The 26,119-nt window shown below is 34.6% G+C and overlaps 1 protein-coding gene across 4 annotated transcripts in view; it reads left to right on the top strand.

Annotated features, from left to right (window-relative positions):
• Positions 1 to 26,119, top strand: part of ILRUN (inflammation and lipid regulator with UBA-like and NBR1-like domains) — a 186,626-nt gene that overhangs the window by 57,965 nt on the left and 102,542 nt on the right. For all 4 annotated transcript variants that reach the window (XM_051996440.1, XM_051996439.1, XM_051996441.1 and 1 more), the window contains exons 2-3: positions 13,669 to 13,823; positions 20,558 to 20,755. In XM_051996440.1, the coding sequence (XP_051852400.1) occupies positions 13,669 to 13,823; positions 20,558 to 20,755 (353 nt within the window). The remainder of the gene's footprint in view (positions 1 to 13,668; positions 13,824 to 20,557; positions 20,756 to 26,119) is intronic.

Raw genomic sequence — 26,119 nt, 5'->3', positions numbered from 1 at the left:
CACAAAAACAGTCAGACTTTCAGAGTAAGAAAACGCAAAAAGAGGTTTAATAAGGATCTCCCGAGAAAAGGCATCTCCCATCTCACAAAGTGTTTGTCTGAAAAAGGAGTATAAAGCATAAACTGCAAAACACCAAATTAAATGGAAAAGAAGTGTTATGGCTCAGAACTTAAAACAAGGTACTAAGTGGAATTGAGGAGACAATTGAGGAGATGATTGTCCTACAACAAATAATGGTTTCCTAGTGAATGATTGGTGTATACTTAGTGTGGAACATATAAGCAGGGACTGAGAGCCACAGAGGGGAAGCTCTCAGAGGCAGAGAAGGCAGTCCCACTGGAAGCTTTCGGAGGCTGAGACAGATTCATTCCATAGTCCACCTTTGTGGTGGCTGGAGGCTGAAGCACAAACCTTTGGATTTGGAGAAATTCAGAGGACATAAAGGCAGAAAAAACAGGCGGGAGCTCAAGCTCTTGGAACCAAGGAGAAAGAGAGAGAGAGAGATAGGCCTTTAAGAAAGCTAACAGGGCCCCAGGAAAGGACTCAAGACTTTGAAAGAGATAACAAAGGATTTGGACTTTAACACCTATCTGTACTTGTGGTGATTACTGAACTGAAAGGAAGGCTGCTCCAGAGACCCAAGAAAATGGAACCAGAGAACATTACACAGAAAAGTTCCCCCCGCCCCCCCCTTTCCTTGGCCTTTTCTCCCATTGTTTAGGGGAGTCCAGGCTTACACCCTATACAGGAAAGTCTATTCTAGAAACAAAAGAAAAAAGTCAATAATAATAAGCTCAATTTAAATTTCCCTAGAGAATTGCTATACAAACAGATATCCTCAGATAAGAGTATTCAAAGCCATCATCACCTTTAAAAGAAGTACTTAGATGCTAATTAAGAGGTAGGTGGGAAACAGGAAGGGAACAAACACCTGCAATTTTAGTTATAGCTCTAATTGTTATAAAGACTCCTCACAATTAAAGTATAGTTTTGTCTATTTGAGAAAGTACTTTTACTCAGTTAATTCCACACATTAAGCAAATAGTTTCCTAAATTGATTTTGTGTGTGTGTGTGTATGTATTTCTTCTGCAATTCTAGTCTGTCACATTTCTGTCAAGAGATGGTTGGCAAGTTTTATGATATCAGTCCTCTATAATCAGAGTTGTTCATTGCATTGCTCAAATTTCTCAGGTTTTTTTTTTTTAAGCTGTTTATCTTTAGAGTATTATTTATATAAATCTTTCTGCATTTCACACAGTTATTCCCAGATGTTTCTGAAGACCATTAATTTTCTCATTTCTTATGGTATAATGTTCAGTTGCATTTATATAGGATAATTTGTTCAGCCATTGTACTGGGAGCTCTGCTACAGAGAACCTTTACCTCTTTCTTTCTTGCCCTTCTCAGTGTTATTGCTGGGTCTGAGGCTATGCACAAGTTTAATTACCTGGGGCATTTATTTTCAAATTGCTTTCTTGAATGGCTGGACCAATTCACAATTCAATATTTGCTGTTTTTTTCCTTTCTGGCTTTACCAGTCTGATGATTCTGTGGTCTTAGCAGTTTTAATTTGCATTTCTCTGATTGTTAATAAGTCAGAGGATCTTTTCATAATGGTTATTGATAACTTGGATTTCTTAAAAAACTGCTTCATATCCTTTGACTATTTGTCATTTGGGGCATTCCTTCTAATTTTAATTTACATTGATTTTGTGCAAAAACTTAAAATTTTGTAAAATCAGAATTGTCCATTTTGTTTCTTTGATCATAAGTCATTTTTATTCTTCTTACCTAAATTATTATATAGGCCTCTAAATGAGCATTTCTCCAATTATTCAGGTCTATTTTTATTTCTTTAAAGAGTGTTTTGTATGCCATCTGCATCCAGAGAAAGAACTATGGAGATCGATTGTAGATCAGAGCATACTGTTTTCATCTTTTTGTTTTGTTTTTTCTTTTTCATGGTTTTTCCTGTGTATTCTAATATCATTTCCCAACATGAATCATATGGAAATATGTTGAAAATGGTTGTGTGTGTAACCTATCTTGGGGGTGGAGTGGGAAGATAAGGGAAGGAAGAGGGGGGGAATATTGACATTTAGAACCTTACAAAAATAAATATTGAAAACCATCTTTATGTTAGGGACACCAAAAGGTTTGGGGTCACAGACCAGTGTGTCCTGAAGTATCTCAAAAGAAATTGCAGGCTCAACTCCACAATCGAATTCTCAGCCTGGTATCTGTGAAGGATGAATTTGAGTGGGAAGAGAATTGAAGCAGGGAGGCCATGTGAGAGACCATTGCAGGAAGGAGAAGGTGAAGGAAGTCCTGAAAGTATTGGCTCTATGAAGTAGAGAAGGGCTAGAAGGGCTTTTCTGCAGAGATATAGAGGTAGAAAAGACAAAGATCATGTGAGCTTGAGAGTGAGGTGTTATGACGATGCTAGGTTACATAATGTAATGTTATGACAAGTTAGGAACATTGGGAAATTCTGCCTTTAACAGAAAAAGTAAAGTTTGGAAGAGAGGACTATAAAGAGTTGGTTTATAATGCAAACATTTGTACCGTGTGGATTTCTTTGTTCTTTTATTTCTGAAACTCTGAGGCCAGTCCATCTTAATTTATCTCAAATCAAACCATTGAAAAAGAAAATTCAAATAGGAGGCCTGACTTCTCAGCCTAACACTGAAATTCATTAGGTGTAGAGCAAAAAGAACAAAAGTGCTATAGAAATTTTTTTCTCAAGACTGAAAGGTGTTGGGAAAGTAGCCAAAGTGTTTTTCATGATAATATTTCTGATGAAATATGGCCCCATGATAAGAAAACGCCTTGCTTTGATTGTCATTGTGTGCTTATGTTACTTTCTCTCAAATTGAAATTTTTCCTCACTAGTCTTGAATGGGTCAGGGGCACCAAACAGGGCATTTCTATGCCTTTGAACATGAGGGACATCATCCCCCAATGCAGTTTAGGATCTCTGTTCCCTTTTTTTTATATCATCTATTTAATCAGTTGCCAGCTTCATTTGACTTTTTCTTCAACCACATATGAATTTGACTATTTTTCTGTTTTATCATAAGTGTTTTGTTTGAAAACCTGGAAAAATTTAAGTTATTCTGACCATCCTTCTGTTCACCATTCCATTTTCATGCTTTCAAAGTCATTCCAATACTGTAGCAAAATAACTTTTCAAGTTTACATCCTTGATTATATAATTCTACTTATTATAGTCCTGCAGTGGTTATTCCATTCGTGTTTTTTAAACTTAAACACCAAAAATGAGCATTTTTACACAGCAGTGCAAATTGATCATATGTTCAACTGTGGACGTCTCACATCCCTTGCTTTTGTTTAAAAAGGTGTATAACAGTTTCATGCATTACTTTAAAACTTATCTGGTATGTATTTGTCCTTTTGGTCTTATGTACTTTTTTGTTCATTTTTTAAAAAAAAGATGTTTCAAAGAGATCATAAAAAACCGGAAAAAGGACCAACACATGCAAACATATTATATACCTTTTAGTGATGACAAGGAACTGGAAACTTTGAGTGGATGCTCATCAGTTGGGGAATAGCTGAATAAGTTGTGGTATATGAATGTAATGGAACACTATTCAGAAAGGCATAGAGAGGCTTACACGAACTGATGCTAAGTGAAGTGAGTAGAACCAAGAGAACGTTGAACACAGCAACAAGATTATGTGATGATCAACTCTGATGGACATGGCCTTTTTCAATATAAGGTGATTCAGGCAAATTCCAATAAACTTGTGATAGGAGAGAGCCATCTGCATTGAGAGAGGACTATGGGGACTGAATGTGGGTTACAACATAGTATTAGTTTCATCTTTTTTGTTGTTGTTTGCTTGCTTTTTTTGTTTTCTTTCTCTTTTTTTGGATCTGATTTTTTTCTTGTATAGCATGATAAATGTGGAAATATTCTTGGCTTGAAGAATATACAAAAACCTTGAGATATGAGAGATGGAAGATTGTGTAAGGCAAGTCGGCCAGTGTGGCTGGATTGTGGAGTCATGGAAGGAAATGATGTGTAAAAAATTTTGGAAAGATAGCAAGGGGCCAATTGTGAAAGGTTGACTGCTAAATGGAAATTTGTATTTGATTTTATTGGTAAAAGGCAGCCTTTGGAGTTTAAATAGAGGAATGGTGTGCTCAGATATTTGTTGTAGGAAAATTGCTTTTTGGCATTTGTGTGGAGGATACATTTAGATAAGGGGAAAACTTGAGGCAAGAGACTATTGCAGTAGTCCAGAGAAGAAAGTATGGGTACTGGCTGAGAGCAAGGGTTGTCTTGGAGAAAAGGGGAGAGATGTACATGGGAGATAATGAAATAAATTGCAAGATTTCACAATTATTTGGAAATGTAGGGTGATCGAGAAAGGAATTGAGGAGGCCATTGAGATTGTGAAGTTGGGAAGATGGTTATGCCCTTTACAGTAATAGAGAAATGTGGAAAAAGAAATAGATTTGGTAGGGGAAGTTAATGAATTCTGTTTTGGACATGTTCAGGTTGAGATGACTATGAAACATCAAGGTTCGTATGGCCAATAGACAGTTTGTGATGTGGGATTGGAGCTCAAGTAAGAGATGGCCTGGATAAATAGATTCAGAAGTCAGCTGATACTTGAATACTTGGGAGAGTTGATGGATATCCCTTAGTATATAGAGCGAAGAAAGGACCAAAGGACACTCACCTTTTGTAAGGCATGGATGAAGAGCTAGCAAAGGATAATGTAAGAAAACTGGGAGAGTGCAGTATCACATAAGAAAGGAAAGAGTATATGTAAGAGAGATACAGAATAAGAAATCTTGAGAGCAACTAGGTAGGTAGCATAGTACATAGAGCACTGGGCCTGGAGTCAGAACTTGAGTTCAAATTTGGTCTAAGACGCTTAGTAGCTTTATGACCTTGGGAAGACAATTAACAATTGCCAGAGTTTCCTCAACTATAAAATGCAGATAATGGTGTCTACTTATTTAATATAGTATCTGGGCCATAGTGTTACATAAATACTTACTCTTTCCTTGCAACAGTGTCAAATGCTGCAAAGGAATCAAGAAGGACTGAGAAGAAATCATCACATTTAACAATTGAGAGCATTGCTATCTTTGGATGGAGCAGTTTCAATTGAATTAAAAGTCATATTGCAGAGGGCTTATTAGTGAAGTGGAGAGAAAGTGGAAGTAACCCAGTTCAGGTTCGTTTTTCAAGGTGTTTAGTGGGGAAGGGATGACATACAAGGTAACAGCTAGTGGCCATGATAGGATATAACAAGGATTTATTAAGAAATGGTGAGACTAAAGCATGTTTGTAAGGAACAGAAGGAACCAGTAGATGGGGAGAGAGGTCAGAGAAGAGAATCAGGGATGCTATTAGAGTTGGAGAGTGTTTGATTAAGTAATTTGTATTTTCATTGGCATCAGATTTTCAATAGATTCCTTCTGTGTGCTTGGTATCATTCTTAGGTATATTCTCTTTTTCTCTTTTCCCCCCAATAAAGCTTATGCCAGGGAACAGTGAACTTACAGGGAATGGAAAAAAACATTTCTATGTACCTACTCTGGGCCAGGCATTGTGCTTTTTACAAATATCTCCTTTGATCCTCACAACAACCTTATGAGGTAAAGTGCTATTATTATCATCCCCATTTTACAGAAGAGGAAAATGAAACAAACAGATTACATGATTTGTATTCCATGCTCAGCATTCCATCCACTGAATCATCAGCTGTCTTAAAAATGGCCAGTTGAGATTTGAAACACAAGATAGATAATTGGGTTTAAGATTTGCAGGGCTTTCTACAAATATTATCTCAATCCTCAAAACAACTCTGAGAAGTAGATGATATTGTTTTCCCCTTCTTACACCTTCTCTGAAGCAGATTAGAACCAGGGGTGGTCTTGATTTCAGGTCTAGCACTCTGTCCACTGCCTAGTTAATTAGCTTTTATTTCATTTTGCTCTTAGAGCAAGTACAATAGATGATTTCATGTATTCCTACAGTTGAAAAAAATTAATCTATAATTTTTTGAAAAGACAGTTTCTTATAAGATTACATGAAGATGTAAGTCTTTGTATAGAGAGTTTGTATTTTTCAGTCTCTCTTTTTTGAATGTGCTCGGGTTTATATATTGCTTGTCTTTCTGTTGGCCTTTCCCTTTTAAAATTTTAATTTGTGTACTAAGCATTTACTTAATTGTGGAATTGAATAAATGATCATAATATGAAAGGGAAATAGGGTTTTTTTAAATACTTGTAACACTTATAGATTAGAATCTTTGTCTTTAAAATGAATGAATCGTTTATAATGTTTCTTTAAAAACATACAAAAGCAAAACCCAGCATAAGAAGTCTTTTTTTGTCTCTCATCTTTTATTTTTTCTTGAGGTTTGCTAGTTCTTATTAGGACTATGACTCTACATTTTTGTTGCTCTGAAATATTGATTATAATTTAAAACAAAAAAATTTTTTTGGTCTATATCCACACCTGAGTGGTTAAAAATAGTATTTGAAAAATGGGTGGAGGTTTGGCATATAGGAAATTTTTGGTCATAATCAGTGGGTTGCAAGGTAGATATGGACATAAGACAAAACTAGATATTGAGAAAGTATTTGAAAAGCAGCAGCAAAGGTCAGTCAAGTAGAACTTTAAAAGTGGAAAAAACCCAAGTCAGACTGAAAAGTTCACAGATTAAATGGAATTTAACAGTGGAGTTGAGATTGTCTAAACACAGAAGAAAACAAGCACCACCAGCCCATAGTGATGAGAAATTTGCTATGGGCTGTGGGTTTCCAACAAAGAATGTTGTGGAGATGATGGCTCAGTACTAATGGACAGAAAACTTAGTCAATTCGTTCTATGACTCTGAGCATTTTGTTTCATTTCTGGGATGCTCAGGTTCCTCCTCATTTACAATGAAGGGGTTTATATAAGATAGCTTCTAAGATCCTTTTCAGATCTAGATTTTGAATCCTAGGCTGGACTTAGAAGAATGACATGTTTGTAAAAACATTGTAAAAAGGAAGTTTGAAATCTTTTAAAACTTGAGAGTTCAGTTCTCACTTGAGATATCAGACTTAAAAATTAGTCTTAAATTAATTTCCTATTTCCTTTTTAAATTGATTTGTGTGTTAGAGAGGGATATGAGAAATGACATTAGGATAAAGGAATAAAGATGGTACAGTTGAGTACACCTGAGTTAAAAAACCATATGTCAATTTTTTTTCCCATCCAATTTTCAAAGTTTAATCCTTGTTTAAGAAGTTGACGTCTGATTCATTAAAATTAGTTTTATTATCAAACAGCAAAATGTTATATTAAGAATTTGAGGCTGATGTTGATATTTGAGTTTTTCTACTTTCAGATATGTTAGTTTTTTTTATTAGCTAAAAGTTGGTAGTAATGAGGAAAGAATAATTTCTAACAGATTGTTGAGTAATATTTGTAAGCCTCAAAAATGTTTTTTAATTTTTTTATTTTTACTTTGAAAGACTCAGGTTGAGGGAAGAGGAAGCTCTGGTAATTGACAAAATTAAAAGTTTAGTAGATAGAGCCAGTAAGAGTAAATTTAATAATTTGGCTGTTAAAAAATGGGGATTCTGATGTGTAAACAGTAGACATTTAAATAAAGTTTTCAACATCTCTTTTTGTTCTTGATTTTGCATATTGATTAGTAGCGCCATTTAGGAATTTCACAAACATCCCTTTCTTAACTCTGAGCTCTATTTCTTACCTGAAGTTATTTTTCTATTCTAAGTACATCGTCTGTTCCATTCTAGACTGAAGCAGATTAGCTTCTCCTGGCTTTTCTTTTAATTGCTACTTTAAAGTTCAGTTAAAAATCAGGTTGTCCCTGTTGGTGTTGCATTAGCTGTAAGACTTTGGCACTTTTAGTTAGTTTAGCAAAATACGATTTAACATACATCATCTGAGGTATTTAACATACATCGGCAATTCAGGATTGTTTCATTATCTACCACTTAAAATTCTGCTTGTTGAAACTGATTGTGGACCTCTCAGATTTGTGGAGAAGAAAGGAATTTGTGGCCAAATTAAAGCCATTTCTAGTCATATGAAAAAATGTTCTAAATCACTATTGATTAAAGAAATGGAAATTAAGACAACTCTTGAGGTGTACCACTTCATACCTCTCAAATTGATTGAAGATGATAGCAAAGGATAATGATGAATATTAGAGGGGATGTGAGAAAACTAGAGATACTTGTTGGAGTTGTGAACTGAATCAACTATTCTGAAGAGCCATTTCAACTATGCCCAAAGGACAAACTGTGCATACCCTTTGATCCAGCAGTATCTCTACTGAGTCTGTATCCCAAAGAAATCATGAAAGAAGAAAAAGGACCCACATGTGCAAAAATGTACTAGCCCTTTTAGTAGTAGCAAGGTACTGGAAACTGAGTCATGCCCATCACTTGGGGAATGGCTGAATAAGTTATGGTATATGAATGTAAGGGAATATTATTGTTCTATAAGAAACGATCAGGTTGATTTCAGAAAGATTTGGAGAGATTACAACGAATTTATGCTTAGTGAAGTGAATATAGAACCAAGAGAGAACACAGCAATAAGAAGATTATGTGATGATCAATTGTGATGGACTTGGCTTTATTCAACAATGAGGTGATTCAGAACAATTCTAATAGACTTGTGATGAAGAAAGCCATCTTTATCCAGAGAGAGGACTATAGTGACTGAATGGTAGATCACAACATAGTATTTTCATCTTTTTGGTGTTGCTGTTGTTTTCTTGCTTTTTTTTTTTCTTTTTCTTTTCCCTTTTGACTTGATTTTTCTTGTGCAGCATGATAAATGATAAATGTTGGGTTATTTGCTGTCTAGGAAAAGGAGGGAGAAAAATTTAGAATACAAGATTTTGCAAGGGTGACTGTTGAAAATTATCTTTGCATGTATTTTGAAAAATAAAAAGCTATTATTTAAAAATTCTGCTTGTTCAAAGAATAGAGGGTGTTTTTCATTCAGAATTAGAGTCCTAGTATAGTTTTTTAAAGAAGGTACTTAAATAATCTAGAAGTAAAGCTCTTCCTGCTGTCCAGAATTCTAGGTTATATACTGCAAGCCTGTAGAGGAGGTAAAGGGAAATCGTAATCATCTCAGCTGACTTTGATACTGAAATTTTTTTTGCTATAACAGGATCATGGATTTATAACTTTAGACCATCTAGTTTCAACAATTCTACCATATTACAAATGAGGAAACTGAGGCCAAGAAATGTTAAATGATTTGTCCATAGTCAAACATTTAATAAGTAGTAGAGGTGGTATTTGAACCCAGGTCTTTTGACTCCAAAGTCATTATTTATTTCTTTGTACTAAGCTGCATATGTTGTCAAAAGTCTGGAGATACATACAACAGTGGTAGGTCTGTCTGTTGATGCTCAGGAATTGAAACCTGAGAGATTGCATTCCTACTGTTGCCTAACCCAATGAGATTGTAATATAAATTATTTGATCACTGAGTTTTGTATCTTTCTAGGTACATTTTGGCAAAAAAATCTTCTCTCAACTTTAAGCTTAAGTAAATTTGCTGTGTCATTCTTACTACTTCCAGGCTTCTGCTTTTACTTTCATTTTCAGTTTGACCCTAAAAATAGTTGTTTAATCCTTGCCTGGCTCAGCAACCTGCACTGTATAAGCATTATCATTTGCTTTGTTTATTTGAGAACAAATCGTGGAGGTGACAACTTGTTTAGGTAGAATAGCAAAAAAAATTTTTTTTAATTTGCATCTGGAAAGTATTTTAACTTTCTGCAGTATTCTGAGTCTCATCTTAATGTTGGGACCAAGTGGTGAAATGTGACACAAGACAGAGAATGGAATTGGCATCAGGCCTGGAAACATAAATAGCTTCTTTACTTTAAAGTATATTTTATAGCCAGGAGACCATAAAGGAAACAACAGTTTTTCAGGCTCCTTGTTGAGGAATTGAAGTAAGAAACAATCGTATTGACAGCAGGAAACCTTGTTTCCTTTAAAATAAAGCCAAAAATGAAACTTTTGAAAGAATAGCAAACCGAAAAATCAACAAGACTTACACTAAATATGTAAACTGTGCATCAATTCTGGGATACAAATACAAAAATGAAATAGACTGTTCCCAAAGAGTATAGATTCTGCTAAAGGGGGATAATATATATTCACAGATAAGTGAATGATGATTATAAAATTAATACTTTTTTAAAAAGCTTTTCATTTTCAAAACATATGGATGATTTTTCAACATTGACCCTTGTATTTCAGATTTTCTCCTCCTTCACCCCACCCCCTCCCCTAGTTAGTAAGCAATCCAATATATGTTATACATGTTAAAATATTAAAACTAAAACAGTGTGAATGAATCCTAACAACTAGAGGGCTCAGGATATGTTTCTTGAAATAAGTGGCACTGGAGATGAACCTTAGAGGAATGTGTAGGAGTTTGAAGACGTAGATTAGGTGGAGACAATTTTATGAAATAAAGAGTCGGATAGTGAAATATTTTGCAGTAGAGATCAACAAAAAGGGCAGTTTGTCTGATGTTCAGAGAGAGTGAGTGGGGAATATTAGACTGTAGATTGGAATCACATTATGAAGGACTTTAGTGCCAAATAGAGGCATATGTATTATATTCTAGGGGCAGTTAGAACTCATTTTAGTTTTTTGAGTAGTGGAATATCTTGGTCATATGTATTCTTTTAGGATGATTGGAATGTAGAGTATAGACTTGAGACAGGGAGAATGCTTTTATAATAGTTTAATAGTTTGTGTGGTGATGGGGGCCAGAATTAAGGTTGTTGTGGTATGAGATGAGAGAACAGTATAGATATGAGAAATATGAAATAGAATGGTTTGAGATTCTTTAACTGATTGGCTGGAAGGATGGGATAGGTGGGATGGAGAAGAGTGAAGAAACAAGGATGACTGAGGTTGCTGACCTGAGTGATTGAAAGGTGGTGCTTTCAGTAGAAACAAGTTAGGGAACCAGCTGAATTTAGAAAGTTATATTTGATTTTAGATATGTTCAACATTAGGTGGTTGTGGGATAACTTACAGATGGAGATCTTAGCAGGCTAATAGAGATCTGGGAATAGAACTCAGGAGAGAAATGAGATCTGAATGTGTATGTTGGATGTCATTTCTGTAAAGATAATTGAACACATAGGAACTGATAAAATCACCAAGAAGGTGCATAGGAAAGAGGTCCATAGATATATCTATTCATTGGAAGTATTGGAATGGAGGGAATGGAGAGTAATGAACCATGCAGAAGAGAATATAAAATATCAAGCAGTTAAGAAGTGAACCACAATTCTCCCTGTGCAACAAGAAAACTGTTCGGTTCTGCACACATATATTGTATCTAGAATATACTGTAACCCATTCAACATGTAAAGGACTGCTTGCCATCTGGGAGAAGGGGTGGAGGGAGGGAGGGGAAAAATCGGAACAGAAGTGAATGCAAGGGATAACGTTGTAAAAAATTACCCTGGCATGCGTTCTATCAATAAAAAGTTATTAAAAAAAAAAAAAAAAGTGAACCACAACCGTGCTTTGTTGTGAAAACCCAGGGAGAAATGAATATCTAAGAGGAGAAGAGGTCATCTGTGAGTAATTTTTGGGGAGAGAAGTAGTTGGAAGATAGTTGAAGTTAAGTGTGTCAGTCAAGTATTAAGTACTTACCATGTAAGTAAATATAAGGCATAGTACTGGGATCTGAAGATATAAAGACAAAAACCAGCTTCTGTCCCCAGGAATCTAATATTCTCTTTAAGGAGAGGATGTATGGGGGCTTGTGGGAGAGTAGGTGTTGGGGTATGATATCAAAACTAATTGCTTTGAGACACTGGAAGGGCCTCATCAGCAAACAAATCACAAAACACGTGCCAGCAGTGTGCATGCATTGGGAATAAAAGCAGAGTAATAGTTCCTGTTCTTGAGGAGCTTATGTTTTATTGAGGAAAAATTATGTATAAAAGGAACTTGGAAGTAGGGGGAAGATGAAAATACTTGACCTATGAGCCTGCCTATAAAAGAATGAAGATTCTGGTGTTTATGGGAAGTTGTGGGAAGAACCCATAAGTCTGAGGGAAGGGCTTCTTGCAGAAAGGTAGCACTTAAACTGAGTTTAGTGTTTAAATAATTTTGTAAGAATTTGACTATGAAAAGGAGAGGAGAGCTAGGATAGCTTGAGAGAGTCAAGTGAAGGCTTTTTAAAGATAAGAGAAATCTGGATGTGTTTGTAAGGCTGCTGGTTTAGGGTATAGTGGATCTGATGAGATTGAAAATTAGAAATAGAGGAGAAAAAGGACTGACTCTCCAGAGAGATTAAGGGAAGAGGAAAAGGGGAGGTGTGATCAAAGATTCATAAGCAAGAAGAAAGGATTTTTACTCATCCTTTGAAATTGTAGCAAAGGGAGTGAGAGATTGGGGAAAGAGGAATGATATTGAAGGGTTTTGAAGTTTGGAATTAGGAAGGAGAGGATTCCGTGAAGATTTCAGTTTTTTTGAGTGAATTGTGAGATGGTGAAATCTTTTAATGACTATGAGGAAAGGTAAAAGTAAGATATTAGTGGCTTGAGAAAAAGTTTGGTTATAGATACTATGGGAAATAACTTAGTCAATAATTATCCTCACTGTTTTTCTTTCCTATTCCATTCCACTGACTCCAAAATCTATGCTTCAAAATCTGATACAGTAAATAAGATCTGTTTTGAACCTTAGCCCTTGCTTTTGCTTTATATAAATTGTTTAGCATATCAGTGACATAATACTAGTCAAAATTGGTTGTTGTTGGAGAAATTCATTTCATAACGTTTGACTGTGCTGGCCATTTTAGGAAACATAAAACTCTGCAGCTACAAACATTTGCAGCATTGGTGAACATTCTGGTGTGAAATAAATTGTTGGTAATGGCGTGTCTGACACTGGCAGTGTGCTGTGTTTATAAACACTTTAAAGGAGCCCATATGCGTTACCTGATAATGTAACACTGTTGCTTGCTGAAGGGTCTTCATTCTACTAATCCTAGTAGAAGAAATAAGCAATTAATGTAATTACCAACATTTCTTTGATTTAAAAAAAATAGTAATGAAAAAATCTTAAATCTGAGTATTTTTCTTTCAACAGTCTATATAATTAACATTTGGTGTTAATGAAATTATGAATCCTGTAGTGTGTACTTAGTAATAACATGATGGGGTTTTAATTTATTATTTTCATATTTCAAAGTTAAGTACAAACAATCTCTGATTCATATTCTCTATTTCCCTGCCTCTCTGTCTTCTAACCCTCCCCCTCCCATCACACACACACACACACACACACACACACACACACTCTCTCTCTCTCTCTCTCTCTCTCTCTCTCTCTCTCTCTCTCTCATTTCTTTTAGTATTTGGTAATCTTTTGTTAATGGAAGTACTTTTTCTTTTGTTACTTGGTAACAGTGAGGAAAGCTGAAGATTTTTGTTAGGAATATGAGCATTTGTCATAAAAACTGGAAAAAGAAGTCTTTTCCATTAAGTTTGATAATAGTAAACTACTGCAGTTTACTAAAGGATAGATTTAATTCTCTTAAGGAAGGCTTTACTCCACTAGGACTGAAGTGTGTTTCATTCTCTCTTGATTTGCAGGAACCTGCAAGCAGCTATTGGAGCCTACTATGATTTTGAGAGTCCAAACATCAGCGTGCCCTCTATGTCCTTTGTTGAGGATGTTACCATAGGAGAAGGGGAATCGATACCTCCTGACACCCAATTTACAAAAACCTGGCGGATACAAAACTCCGGTAAATGTGTGGCCAGGGAGCTTCCCTTGCTCACAACTTTTGGTTTCTCCTTAAACTAAAATTTAATAAAAGTAAGAGGTAAATGTTTTAATTTCAGCTATATGATTGTGTAATTTTGTTTTTCTTCTTAAACATGGTTCAATATTTTCTTGTACTGCCATATTGAACAAAGATCACTACCATTGAAAATCAATGTCCCTGACTAGGAAAAATAATTGAAATCTTTTCTCCTATTCTCTTTTCTTCCACTGAATCACTTGTGACTTGGCAGCATATAAACATATTTGAACTTCCATGTAGGAACTGGAGAAGAGAAGTTGTGTATGTGTTAGTGACTTTACCTTCTCCTGTTTCCCATTTTAGTTCTGCTCCAAATAGTCTTCATTATCAGGGTATTACTAGTGTGTGTAATAAAGACTTGTCTTTCTGAACAAAATTGGATAAAGGTCAGTTCCTTTAAAATTTCTTGTCATTTGGTACCACAAGGATAATTCTGTAAACTGTTCCCTGGGGCCTGAGTATTTGTCTATGATATTACAGCAGTGTAACTGTACTATGGAATTGGGGCCAAAAATTCTTATAAAGAAGGAAAGCTCTGATCGGGAAACAAAATTTCATTGTGTTGAATGGACTGCATATAGAAACATCTTAATTTTAGGGAATGTTTACTGTACTCCATTTCTTAACAGTGAATCCAAATAAGCAGTTCCTTATAAATACTATTTACATTTAAATACTATTATATCTCTCTTTACTGGCCCGTGTGTGTGTGTATGTGTGTATGTATGTGTATTAAATGTGAATTGGGGTTTTACTTCTAGTCTTAATGCCTGTTCTATTAGCTAATGAAGGAACTTTGAATGAGTGAAGTCTTAGTAAGTGGCTATTAAGTAAAAAGTCTGTTAATAAGGACTCTCTCATAAGTGAGGGTGAAGTTCCTTTAAGAGGGCAAAATTTACTTGTAACCTGTGGAGAAGGCAGTAATTGAGTTCTAGAATGATGATCTGATTCTGGACTCAGAATAAAACCCAGAAAGACTTGCTTTAACTTTTTGCTTATATTTTCCACTAAGGAAAAATCTGAAGACTAGTAAAGTGAACTTCAACCTGTCTTAATGTATAGTATTTCTCACACATTTTAGAAAATAGTCACAATTGAATTGAAGGATCAGTACAGTTAATAAATAAGAAACTTGAATTAACTCTGCTTTATGATGGGTATTTGTTTTTAAGAATGATACATTAATTTTAATGCACATAGTGGCTTCTGGAGGGAAGGAAAAATCAGATTTCTGTAATTTTCTTGAGATTCTTGTTCAAAGCTTGCTTTTGTGTTTTGTTTTGGCTTTCCCATTCCAAATTTTTTTTTGGGGGGGTGGGGGGAGATGGGGAATGAAGATTAATTTTCCTTTGAGGAAACACTGCTGATCCATAACTATTTCATAGTAATTTGGGAATCCCTGGGACTATGGGGATCTGTGATTAACTCTGGACCTACAGTAGGTGTCAGATAAAAACTTTAACCCAGATATTAGAGACTTAGAGATTAGCCCCATTACCTGCTAAATATGCTATGTCTCTTAATTTCTTCTATGTCTATGCTGATTTCTTTACTTGTTTTGAATCTAGTGATATTAGAAAGGCACTGCGTAGAGAGCTGGGTTCAAGCTTCAGCTGATTATGACCTTGAGAAAGTCATTTAATTTCTCAGTCCCCAAAGCAACTTTCTTCAGACTAGGTATTGTTGCATTAAAGATGTTTGCTTACTTTTTAGGGGATTTTTCTTTATGTGAAGACTCCATGAGCCATTGAAATCACCAGGCTAGTCCTTATCTCTGATATTACAATGATTCTACAATTTGGGCCCTGTTCATGAGTAACTTTTTAGCACGGATGATTTATTATGTTAATTAATAAAAAACTAATTCATTTGTCTTTGACTTTATGAGAGCAGTTTTTTACAAGCCATTTAATTTTCTTTTGCCAAAAGTCAGACTCCATTTTCCCCTCCCCCCCAAATTAATCAAAGCCTTATTTATTTTAACCAATGACTTATGCCTAAAATCTTGGAGTTCCTATGAGTTACTCATAGTTTTAGCACCTAGAACAGTGAAACATAATTGACACTTTGTAAAATCTTGTTGATTGATTTTTTTAAAATTGGCTGTTTAGAGTTCCTTTTAAGAATGTTTAGTACTGTGTTGCAGGAAAAAAAATAAGTTTATATAAGTCCAGGTAAACTCATGATTTGGCAGTTAGCTGGCTGTCTTTAGAGGTATTGGGAAAATAGTGTCAGCAGTGGGCTCAGATTTTAAATTTTAAAATGTCAACTGTGAATGAGGAATCTGAACTCCTGGATTTTAGTCTGACTTTCAGGGTTTGTATTGTATACCAAATTTTTTTTAATGAGTGTTGATTTTTTTTCTAAGTGAGAGTTGCTGATGATTAAAAATTTCCTTGGCAGTTGGATAGAAAGTACTAAGAGTTATTTTTATTTTTTTAACTAGAAATTTGTCTATTTTTAAAATAGCTTTATAGAGTAACCTCTAGGTTGTTCCTGGTTTGAAGAAACCGATTTAAAATAACACACATAGTTTGAAAGAGCTGTGAGTTCACACAAAATTTTAAACTGCAACATGTTGGAACCCTTTGATATGTTATTTTAATGTTTTGGATTGGGGATAATAATATGCTGTTTTGGTTAGCTTAGTCTTTCTGCCTTTTTTTTTTTTTTTTGCCATACTTATTAATAATGCCTTTTATTCTCTTTGTAACATCTAGGTTTTTTTAAGTCATATGCTATAGTTTGCTTGCATCCACTTATGTGTTTGTCTTATTTGGGTTTTTCTCTAATTTTAATTCTTAAGAGCTTTTTGTTGATTCATAGGCATAGTGTCTATGGAAGAAGGTTGAGAGAAAAACTTATGCAATCAAAAACAATTTGTGGATCTCTGTATGATGTTTTGAATTCTGTCTAGCTCAATTTCTTTCTCTTACTTAGTTCTGAGCCTAATTTATCACTCAGTTCTGAGCCTAATTTATTAATCATAGGCAGCACTGATCTAAGATAGATAGATGGATAGATGGATAGATGGATGGATGGATGAACTCAGTAAGTATATCATAATCTGGGCATTATGTCTTCGACATGCTTTATGTCATGTGCCCCTGCCCTGCCCAATGATTGGACCAAACCAAAGAGACAAGTAGATGACACAGTAGAGAGTACCAGCTTGGAGTCAGGAAGACCTCATTTCAAATCTGGCCTCAGACATCTACTGTGTGATCCTGGGCAAATCACTTCATTGCTATTTGTCTCAGTTTCCTCAACCGAAAAATAGGAATGATAGTCTTGAAAGGTTGTTGTGACAATCAAAAAAGTTTTTTTTGTGAAAGCACTACTTAGCACATAATGTGCTCAGCACATAATGGTGCTATAAAAATACTTTCTTCCTTTTCCCTTACCCCCACCCTCAATATATTACTGCAGATTTCTCTGAAGAGGCTTATAGTGTTGGGAATTAATGCAGTTTATACACTTTCATCCACAAATAGATTTGGAGACTCTTGTCTCTCTAGGAAATTTCCCTTTTGTTTATTAGGTGGAAGATCTTCCATTACATTGATGAATAAACTAGCAAACATATGTCTTCTTTTCCTGTTTTAACATGTTGTTTTGATGTTCATATTTAACAGATTGATCAATGAGACAAGTTGTATCTTTTATGGAATTTAGTATATTTTCCCTGTATATCTGAGAAATGTCTTGTCTACAGAAAGGTTTTGAGGTCAAATGCTTACCAAATCAAATGCTTAAAAAAAAATCAGTGGGATATCTTATATTTTTATATACTGTTCATTCGTATAAATGTAATATGCAAAAGCCTGACTACCTCTCTTCTTTTGGTTTTGTGAAGCACGGTGTGCACAGGCCCTTTTCATAAAATTGTGTGTGTGTATGTATGTATAAAAGAAGGAAATAATGCTAAGAAAACAAGTATATGAATCATTAGATGATAATTTTTTGATTACTTAAATTAAAAAAATAATGCTTTTTATTTTTTATATCATTCTCATTTCATTTGTCTCTATACTGGGTCATGGTAACCTTCCTTATCATAAAATAAAACAGTTGAGGAAAAACAATCAATATAGTAAGGATTATATACTTGCAGAGTGTTGTGTATGTGTGTGTGTGTGGGGGGGGGAGAGAGAGAGAGAGAGAGAGAGAGAGAGAGAGAGAGAGAGAGAGAGATGAGAGAAAGTGTGTGTGTGTGTGTGTGTGTGTGTGTGTGTGTGTGTATAAAAGAATGATTTGTGATCTTTCTCATTCTTTTGGAATCTTCCATCTATACTGAGAATTGATTGAAACATTTCCTTCAAAAATTGTTGCCTCTAGCACACAGGTATTTGTTAAAGACTATCAGTCATTCTTAGTTTTATCTTAAATTCTGTTATAATTAATTCACATACATCAGATACTAAGTTAGAACTGTGCTACATTTGGACTCTTACACCATTGTTACCATTGGGAATACATCATTGTAAAAATGTAATTTTCCATCTTCATATGTTCTTGGAATAAACCAGTTTTAACTGGAATTATACCAAGATGTCTGTACAACTTTTTTTTTCTCAGCTGCTTTTTAAACTATTTTTGAAGTGATACTGCTTATAATCTTCTGTTATTTTCCTTGGTATAATATCTTACAAATAACCTTGTACCCCCAAACAGATCATACCCTTGTCCATAAAAGTTGTTTGCTAGCTAGGATAAGTTTCTAGGTTCTTTGAGCTTTCTTGTGAACCAGGTTACTATTAAGGTTGAATTAAAAATTACCCAAAACAGAATGCCTATTTTGTGATCCTCCACATTCTTATACTTTCCAGCCTTGTGTATCTAGGGTCTGACAAATAGCTGCTTTTCTATGGAATTATTTTATATCAAGTACTTTTCTCCTCCTGAATAATATATACTTGCTAGGTCACAAATGTCCTTTATGATATAATAGAAATAAAAATAGTACTTGTATGTCTTCTTTAATATATTTGCTGTTGTATTGCCATTGATTATTTTGCCTTTTGTTCATAGAACCTTGGCTAGCACCTTTCCCCTCCCCCCCTTTTAAGGAGACACATCAAAGTACCAAAAAAACCCAAATCAAAACAAAAAAAAATAGCTCTGAAAGAGGCTTTCTCCTTATTTACATCCTCCACTGTCATTTATACTTTGGGATAGGAGGGAGAGGAAGGCTATTGTGGAACTTCATTCCTTGTCCTCAAACTCAGTATTTATTTTTCAGTGCTAAGTACCTCACACTTAAGCTAATTCATTGAAAAAAAATTAGTTTGAGAAATTTAAGAGTCTAAACAAGAGAGAGATGAGAATCATTTCCATATTTGATATTTTAGTAATTTTTGTTCTAGATTTCTTTATACCTACAAATTCATATGTATTCCCATAAAAATTTTTCCTCTTTTTTTTTTTTTAAGTTTTCTCTTATCAAGTATATTTTTCTTCTGAACCTTCTATTTTAAATTAGAAACCCCTCCCCCCCCTTTTCTAGACAACTTTGATCAGTAAATAGGAAAGTAAATTTGTCTCGGGCTCTCCAAAGTAGAATTATTTGTTAATGTTGTGGTTCTAAGAATTGTATCATCAACTCTCTGGAGGTTTTTCCAGCTTTTAGCCTCTTTACCTCTTCATTGTAAATTTTTTTCTCTCATAACTCACTGTTTTTTTAATTGAATAGCATGCCTATGTCCAAAGCTTTTGTAATCTGCTAGGTAATTTCTAGTCCTTGGAATTGAAGAAAAAACAATAACATACATAAGAGAATGGGAGAGGGTTACTGGTCACAGAGAGGTTTTGCTCTGAATTTCATTTATTTGTTTATTTTTACCAAATTGATACTCTGTAAATAAGTTAAAATGTGTTCTAAAAACAGGGTTTCTGTGTTTTCAGAGGATCTTTGCTAAAGCTTTTTTTTATACATTTGAGAGTTGTTGGCCAAAACCTTTTGTATCTCACAGAACATCTACACTGGTTGTCAGACCAGTAGTGCTGGACTCTTTTTTTTTTTTTTTCTTTAGTAAATATGTCAACTCCAAAAAGGTTGAATTGCCACTTGACTCTCATACCACATTTCTGCTTTGTATCTCTCAACTTAATGGACACAGGAATGAAATAAAAGCAATAATTTTTTTTTTTAATTGGGAAATATGTATGTGATTCCAACTGTTCCAGCCCTCAGCAAATGTTAATAAATTGAAGACTCGATGAACAAAAATGAACAAAATGACAGTTTCATCTTAGGGGCAGCTTAAAAAGTTTAAAGACCAAATAGTAAGTCTTGAATAGTAAGAGAAGCCATCAAAGATTTATCGATGTAGATGGATGACATTTTTTACCCTTTGTACCTGCGGTTTCTTAGTATACTCAGTATAGTATGATATGTGTCCTGTGTTTGTTATTCTTGAGCACTTGTTTTATTCTGCTTATATGTCTTTTTGAAGATGTGAACTCATCTTTCATTGATTTGAGGTTATTTGTCAATGCTTATTCTTTCTGGCTAATTGTGAAAATGATACAGTATTCAAGGAAATAACTTGTGTGTGTGAAAGAGAGACTATAGAAAGTTTGAGCCATTATTTCAAGTTGCAGACATGTTACAAAGCACACTAAGCATGAAAATCACTAATGTCTTAATTTTTTTTTTTTTTAAATAAACTCAGGAGCAGAGGCCTGGCCACCAGGGGTTTGTCTTAAGTATGTTGGGGGAGACCAGTTTGGACATGTGAACATGGTGATGGTGAGATCGTTAGAACCCCAAGAAATTGCAGATGTCAGCGTTCAAATGTGCAGTCCCAGCATAGCAGGAATGTATCAGGGACAATGGCGTATGTGCACTGCTACAGGACTCTACTATGGAGGTGAGTCTGTTATCTTGTAATTCTAGATGAGGACTGCACTCTTTGCTCACAGAACCTATTTGTGCAGCATCTTTTAAACAATTCCCAAATATAAAGCTAAAATAACTACTCTTTTACCTTCGTAATTTAACTTAAAATTAACTTAATAAAAAAAAAGAAGTATGCTAATGTGCTTCACTGAATATTGCTTATTATTAGTATGATGCTTACTATATTATGTGTTAAGTACTATATAGAAAACAAAGTCTCCATATTAACCATCCATAGGAGGTTAATAGAGATCTGCCATAGCAAACAGGTAAATAAGATTTGTATACTTTTATGTAAACATCTACCACATGGCATGCTAAGAATATTTCTTTTTCTTCATTTTTTTCTTGCTTTTTGGTGTTTTTAAATAAGAGGAAACAGATATATAATATTCATATTAATTCTTCTATTCCAAAGATCACTTTTTATTTTTTTCTCTAGTTCCTGAGGATTGTAGTCTTTAGAACTTTGCTTTCTTTTAGTGTAAAGTTTTGGAAAATGATAATTTTTATATGTAATATCAGTATAATTTTTAAAAAGTAATATAGCCAAAAGTATAGATTTTCACTGTGTGTGTATATGTATATATATATATATATATATATAAATAAAATATCTAGGTATCATGGGACTCTTAGGGATGGAAGGAACTCACTTAATACATCCTTTCCTCTAGGCCAGGCCCATTCTTGAACATCTTCAGAGAGATGAAAATATCTCTTGTTGTACTCATATTAATGTTTTTATTAAATAGAACTGTCTTTTTTGGGAGTAGACAGAGAAACCTTAGCTATTGTTTAAATCTTAAAAACCCTAATCAGAGAAAAGCATGTGAAGTAAAATATTTGCCTAAGATCTTAGAGATACAGATTTGATCCCAGGTTCTGGTACCTTTCCAGTGGACCACAATAATTTCTTGGATTAAGTCTCCGAGGGTCTAATTTTGTTGTTGTTGTTCAATGTTATCTTATTTCTGCAATAGTAGTAATCATAAATTAACTTATTTTTCATTTTTGGGATACTGACAGAAGAATTTTTTGTCTTCTTTTTCTTTTGTGTGGTCAAATTAGATGTTATAGAGTCCATATGCCTGGAATCAGGAAGATCTAAATTCAAATCTGGTTTCAGACACTTATTAGTTATGTGATCTTAGGCAAGTCACTTGCTTGCCCAAGTTTTCTTAGCTGTAAAATGGGGTTAAAAACAGCACCTATTTTGTACATATGCACCTGTTTGCCCGAGTTTCCTCAACTATAAAATGGGATTAAAAAATGTACCTGTCTTGCACAAGGTAAGGATCACATGAGATAATCATAAAGTGTTTAGCACAGTGCTTGACAACACTGCAAGTGATATATAAATAATAGCTCTTATTATTATAGTTGTCACTCAACATTCACAGGAGTTAGGGATGCAGCACTCTTGTAAATATGAAAAATTTAGAATAACTTCAGATCCACTCCAAATCCTTATTTTTAATAATTCGGATCAGATTTATTTAATGCACAAAACAAATAAAACATCAAACTGCAAGCATAAAAAATTGGCTTTTTTTTTAAAAATAATTTTTTATTGATAGAACCCATGCCAGGGTAATTTTTTACATTATTATCCCTTGCATTTACTTCTGTTCCAATTTTTCCCCTCCCTCCCTCCACCCCCTCCCCCAGATGGCAAGCAGTCCTTTACATGTTGAATAGGTTACAGTATATCCTAGATACAATATATGTTTGCAGAACCGAACAATTTTCTTGTTGCACAGGGAGAATTGGATTCAAAAGGTATAAATAACCCGGGAAGAAAAACAAAAATGCAAGCAGTTTATATTCATTTCCCAGTGTTCTTTCTTTGGGTGTAGCTGCTTCTGTCCATCTTTGAGCAATTGAAACTGAATTAGCTCTCTTTATGGAAGAGATCCACTTCCATCAGAATACATCCTCAAACAGTATCATTGTTGAGGTATATAAAAATTGTCTATTTCTACAAGAGATTAATCTCACACTGTGCATTGTCTTTTAAACTGCTGGTGTACGGCAACAAATGCTTCATGGATTTCCTTGACAAAGTATAAGATTTGTCATTCAAAGATGATGAGAAAATCATGTGACTGAGTCTGCAGAGATAAAGAGAAAGCATTCTCAAAGAGATTGCTTAGCCTATATTTAGTCATTGAAGCTTTTAGCAAAATTTAACTGTTTATAAGCAGCACTTATTCATTTATGACCTAAATAATTTTTTTTAGACGACACATTTGTGTGTCGTCTGTGATTTTCCACAGTACATTTGCAAATCCATAAAAGTTCCCATTTAATTTTTGATGATCAATCTGCAAATAGCAAAAAACCACAACTGAAATCCACAAATGTCAAGGGATAGTTGTATTAGCAATTAAGCACTGTTTCTTATATGAAATCTTTTCTGATTCCATGAATATCATCTTACTTGCCAGCTTGGAAATATTTACTTTGTATATGACAATGTGACACAGTGAAAAGGAAATTTTTCTCAGAACCAGGAACTCAGTTCCTACCTCTGAGATCCACTGACTGTTGCCCTAGACAAGTCACTCAATGTAATGGGCTGAGGCTTGAGTTGATGTACTGAGGTCCCAAGCACATGAGGCTAAATAGTAATTGGACCATACTCTATTAATAGATAAGCTTGGAGAGAGAATGGCCCCCACCCACTCTTTGTGCAAGTCCTGATGTGTTGTATAGGAAATGACGATTTTGGTGGGTGGAGGCAGGGGAGTGGAAAAGGAAGGGGGAGAGAGACTTCTGGGACGGCCATTGCCATGGTTGCCTCCATGGTTGACTCCACCGTTGGCTCGGCTCGCGTCGCTCTCTCTTAGCTGGCTTCCTGTCGCAACTGCCTATATTTGCTATCGCAATCTTTCTTGCCTATATTTGCTATCGCGATCTTTATTCACCTCTTCACTTCAATAAATATTGAAGATTTTTCCCTTAACCTGAATTCCTGACTCCGGCTGACTTTAAATACGCGGTCATTACAACTCAACCTTGTCAGTGCTCCAGTCCAGCAGGATCAAATTCAAACTGAAACAGATCCCTGTGGGGCCACATACTATATGCTTTACTATGTGCTCAATAATTTGTTGATTATTTCTCAATTACGTTTTGATCTGGCTCCTCTATGAGCATTTCAGGGCCACAGGCAACCTTGACCCCAGTCTGGTGCTGCCTTGCATTGACAGAGGAAGCTCTTCACTAGGTCCTCTCTACACCAATTAAATCACAGGTCCAAGCCCTATCCATATGCTTACCTTGCATCTCCTCTTCTCTGTACATAATGTTTCATCTAGTAGGAGGTAATGCTCTTTCAGGGCAAACAAATTTGACTTTTGTCTGTGTTCACATTGAATATAGTGACTGGCACACACAGTACCTTAATAAATGCTTGTTCATTGATAATTTTTATTCTGGGGGGTAAATGGAGTGACATATATTATTTATAAAATGAAACGAGGAGATTGATTGAATGACCTAGAACCCTTCCAGCTCTAAATCTATGGTTCTATAATTAGGCTGGATAAAGTTTGGATTACAAATGACATTTGACCTGTTAGAATATGTGAGAGGAGAGAGAAAGAGTGAGTTTTTGTTTTGTTTTTGGGCAAAGATACTAAAATGTTTTGTAATTTCCTTTTTTAGTTCATTTTTATAGATGAGGAATAGTGTTAAGTGATTTGCCCAAGGTCACACTAGTAAGTGTCTGAGGCTGGATTTGAATTTAGGTCTTCCTGACTCCAGGCTATAAATCATTTTGCTACTTAGCTGCCATTGAGACCCTAGACTGAGATAAGTGGTATGTGATTAGATGTAGATAGATAGGAGAAATGTTTTGGAGATAAAATTGAGGAAATGTGGTTACAGATTGGCTATAGATGGATTGAATGAGAGTAAAGAATCAGTGATTCCATTATCACAGAAATGACCCAAAGTTTCTCCCTGAAGCCAAGGCCCATCATTTTCCCTTTATCAAATACTAAATGTTTAGTTTTTATTTTTAGACTTTGAGATTTCTGATTAAACAGCACATTCCTCATTCTCTTTCCATATCCACAGCCTTTTCTCTGAAATTTTTTTTAAAAAAAGCTTTTTATTTTCAAACCAATGCATATAGTTTTCAACATTCACCCTTGCAAAACCTGTGTTCCAATTTTTTTCTCCCTGTCTTCCCCTTATTTCCCCCAAATGGCAAGTAATCGAATTAAAATGTTAAGCATTTGCAGTTCTTCTATACATATTTCCACAATTATCATGATGGACAAAAAAAAAAAAATCAGATAAGAAAGAGAAAATAAAATGCAACTAAGCCGCACCACCACAAAAAGTGAAAATACTATGTTGTGATCCATACTCAGTTCCCTCTCTGGGTGCAGATGGCTCTCTTCATCTCAAGTGCTGATGGCTCTCTTCATCTCAAGACCATTGGAACTGAAGGCCCATCATTTTTTAACACTAGTAGTTTGATGTTGTCAAGTCTAACTTGTTGGTTACTCAAAAGGCAATATGAAGATGCTTGGCAGGCACAGATAAGCTATTGTTCAGTTATTTCAGTCATTATTATTCAGTTGTTTCAATCATGTTGAACTTTTCATAACCCCATGTGGGAATTGGTGTTCTAGGTAATAATCAGAATTTTATGTTCAGAAAAGTAGATAACGCCATTCATATAGCAATCGTTGCCTACATAATGGCAAAAGAGCTAGAAAAAGTCCCCTAGTGTGTTTAATGGGTCTCTGAGGAAGATTTTTGGGAGCATATATGTAGAGCCTCATAGAAAGAGAAAATATAGATGTTGTTGCAGGGAATTCTCTCTTCCATGAAATAAAAGGCTCATTGAAATAGCTCAATACATGCCATGAAAAGTTTGCTTTGTAGTTGATGTACATTACTTCATTTGATCTCAAAACAGCTTTGTGAGGTCGATAATACGTGGAGCTTCATTCTATTTTAAAAAGACATACCTCTTTATGCATATACATTTTCTTTTGTTAGCCTACGCTAATCTTTTGTTTTAATTTATAATTCCCTCATTGCTTTAAAGAATTAAAAAGGGAGAAGAAATTATATCTTCATTACAACTTTCTAATTCTCTTTTTATGGTCTTTAAAATCAGTTATGTAATTTTAAGCCTTTCTCACTATTAATATGTATATTGACTTTCATTTAAGACTGATAATGGTACTAAATATTTGCTATTCCTTTTTTTTTTTTTGAAGAAAATGGTAATTTTATTTTATTTTATTTTATAATAACTTTATATTGACAGAGTCTATGCCAGGGTAATTTTTTTACAACATTATCCCTT

Source organism: Antechinus flavipes, chromosome 4 (genome assembly GCF_016432865.1).
Source record: "Antechinus flavipes isolate AdamAnt ecotype Samford, QLD, Australia chromosome 4, AdamAnt_v2, whole genome shotgun sequence".
In the NCBI taxonomy this organism is placed as follows: Eukaryota; Metazoa; Chordata; class Mammalia; order Dasyuromorphia; family Dasyuridae; genus Antechinus; species Antechinus flavipes.
Note: the sequence above shows the minus strand (reverse complement) of the source record. Positions and strands in the feature narration are given on the sequence as shown.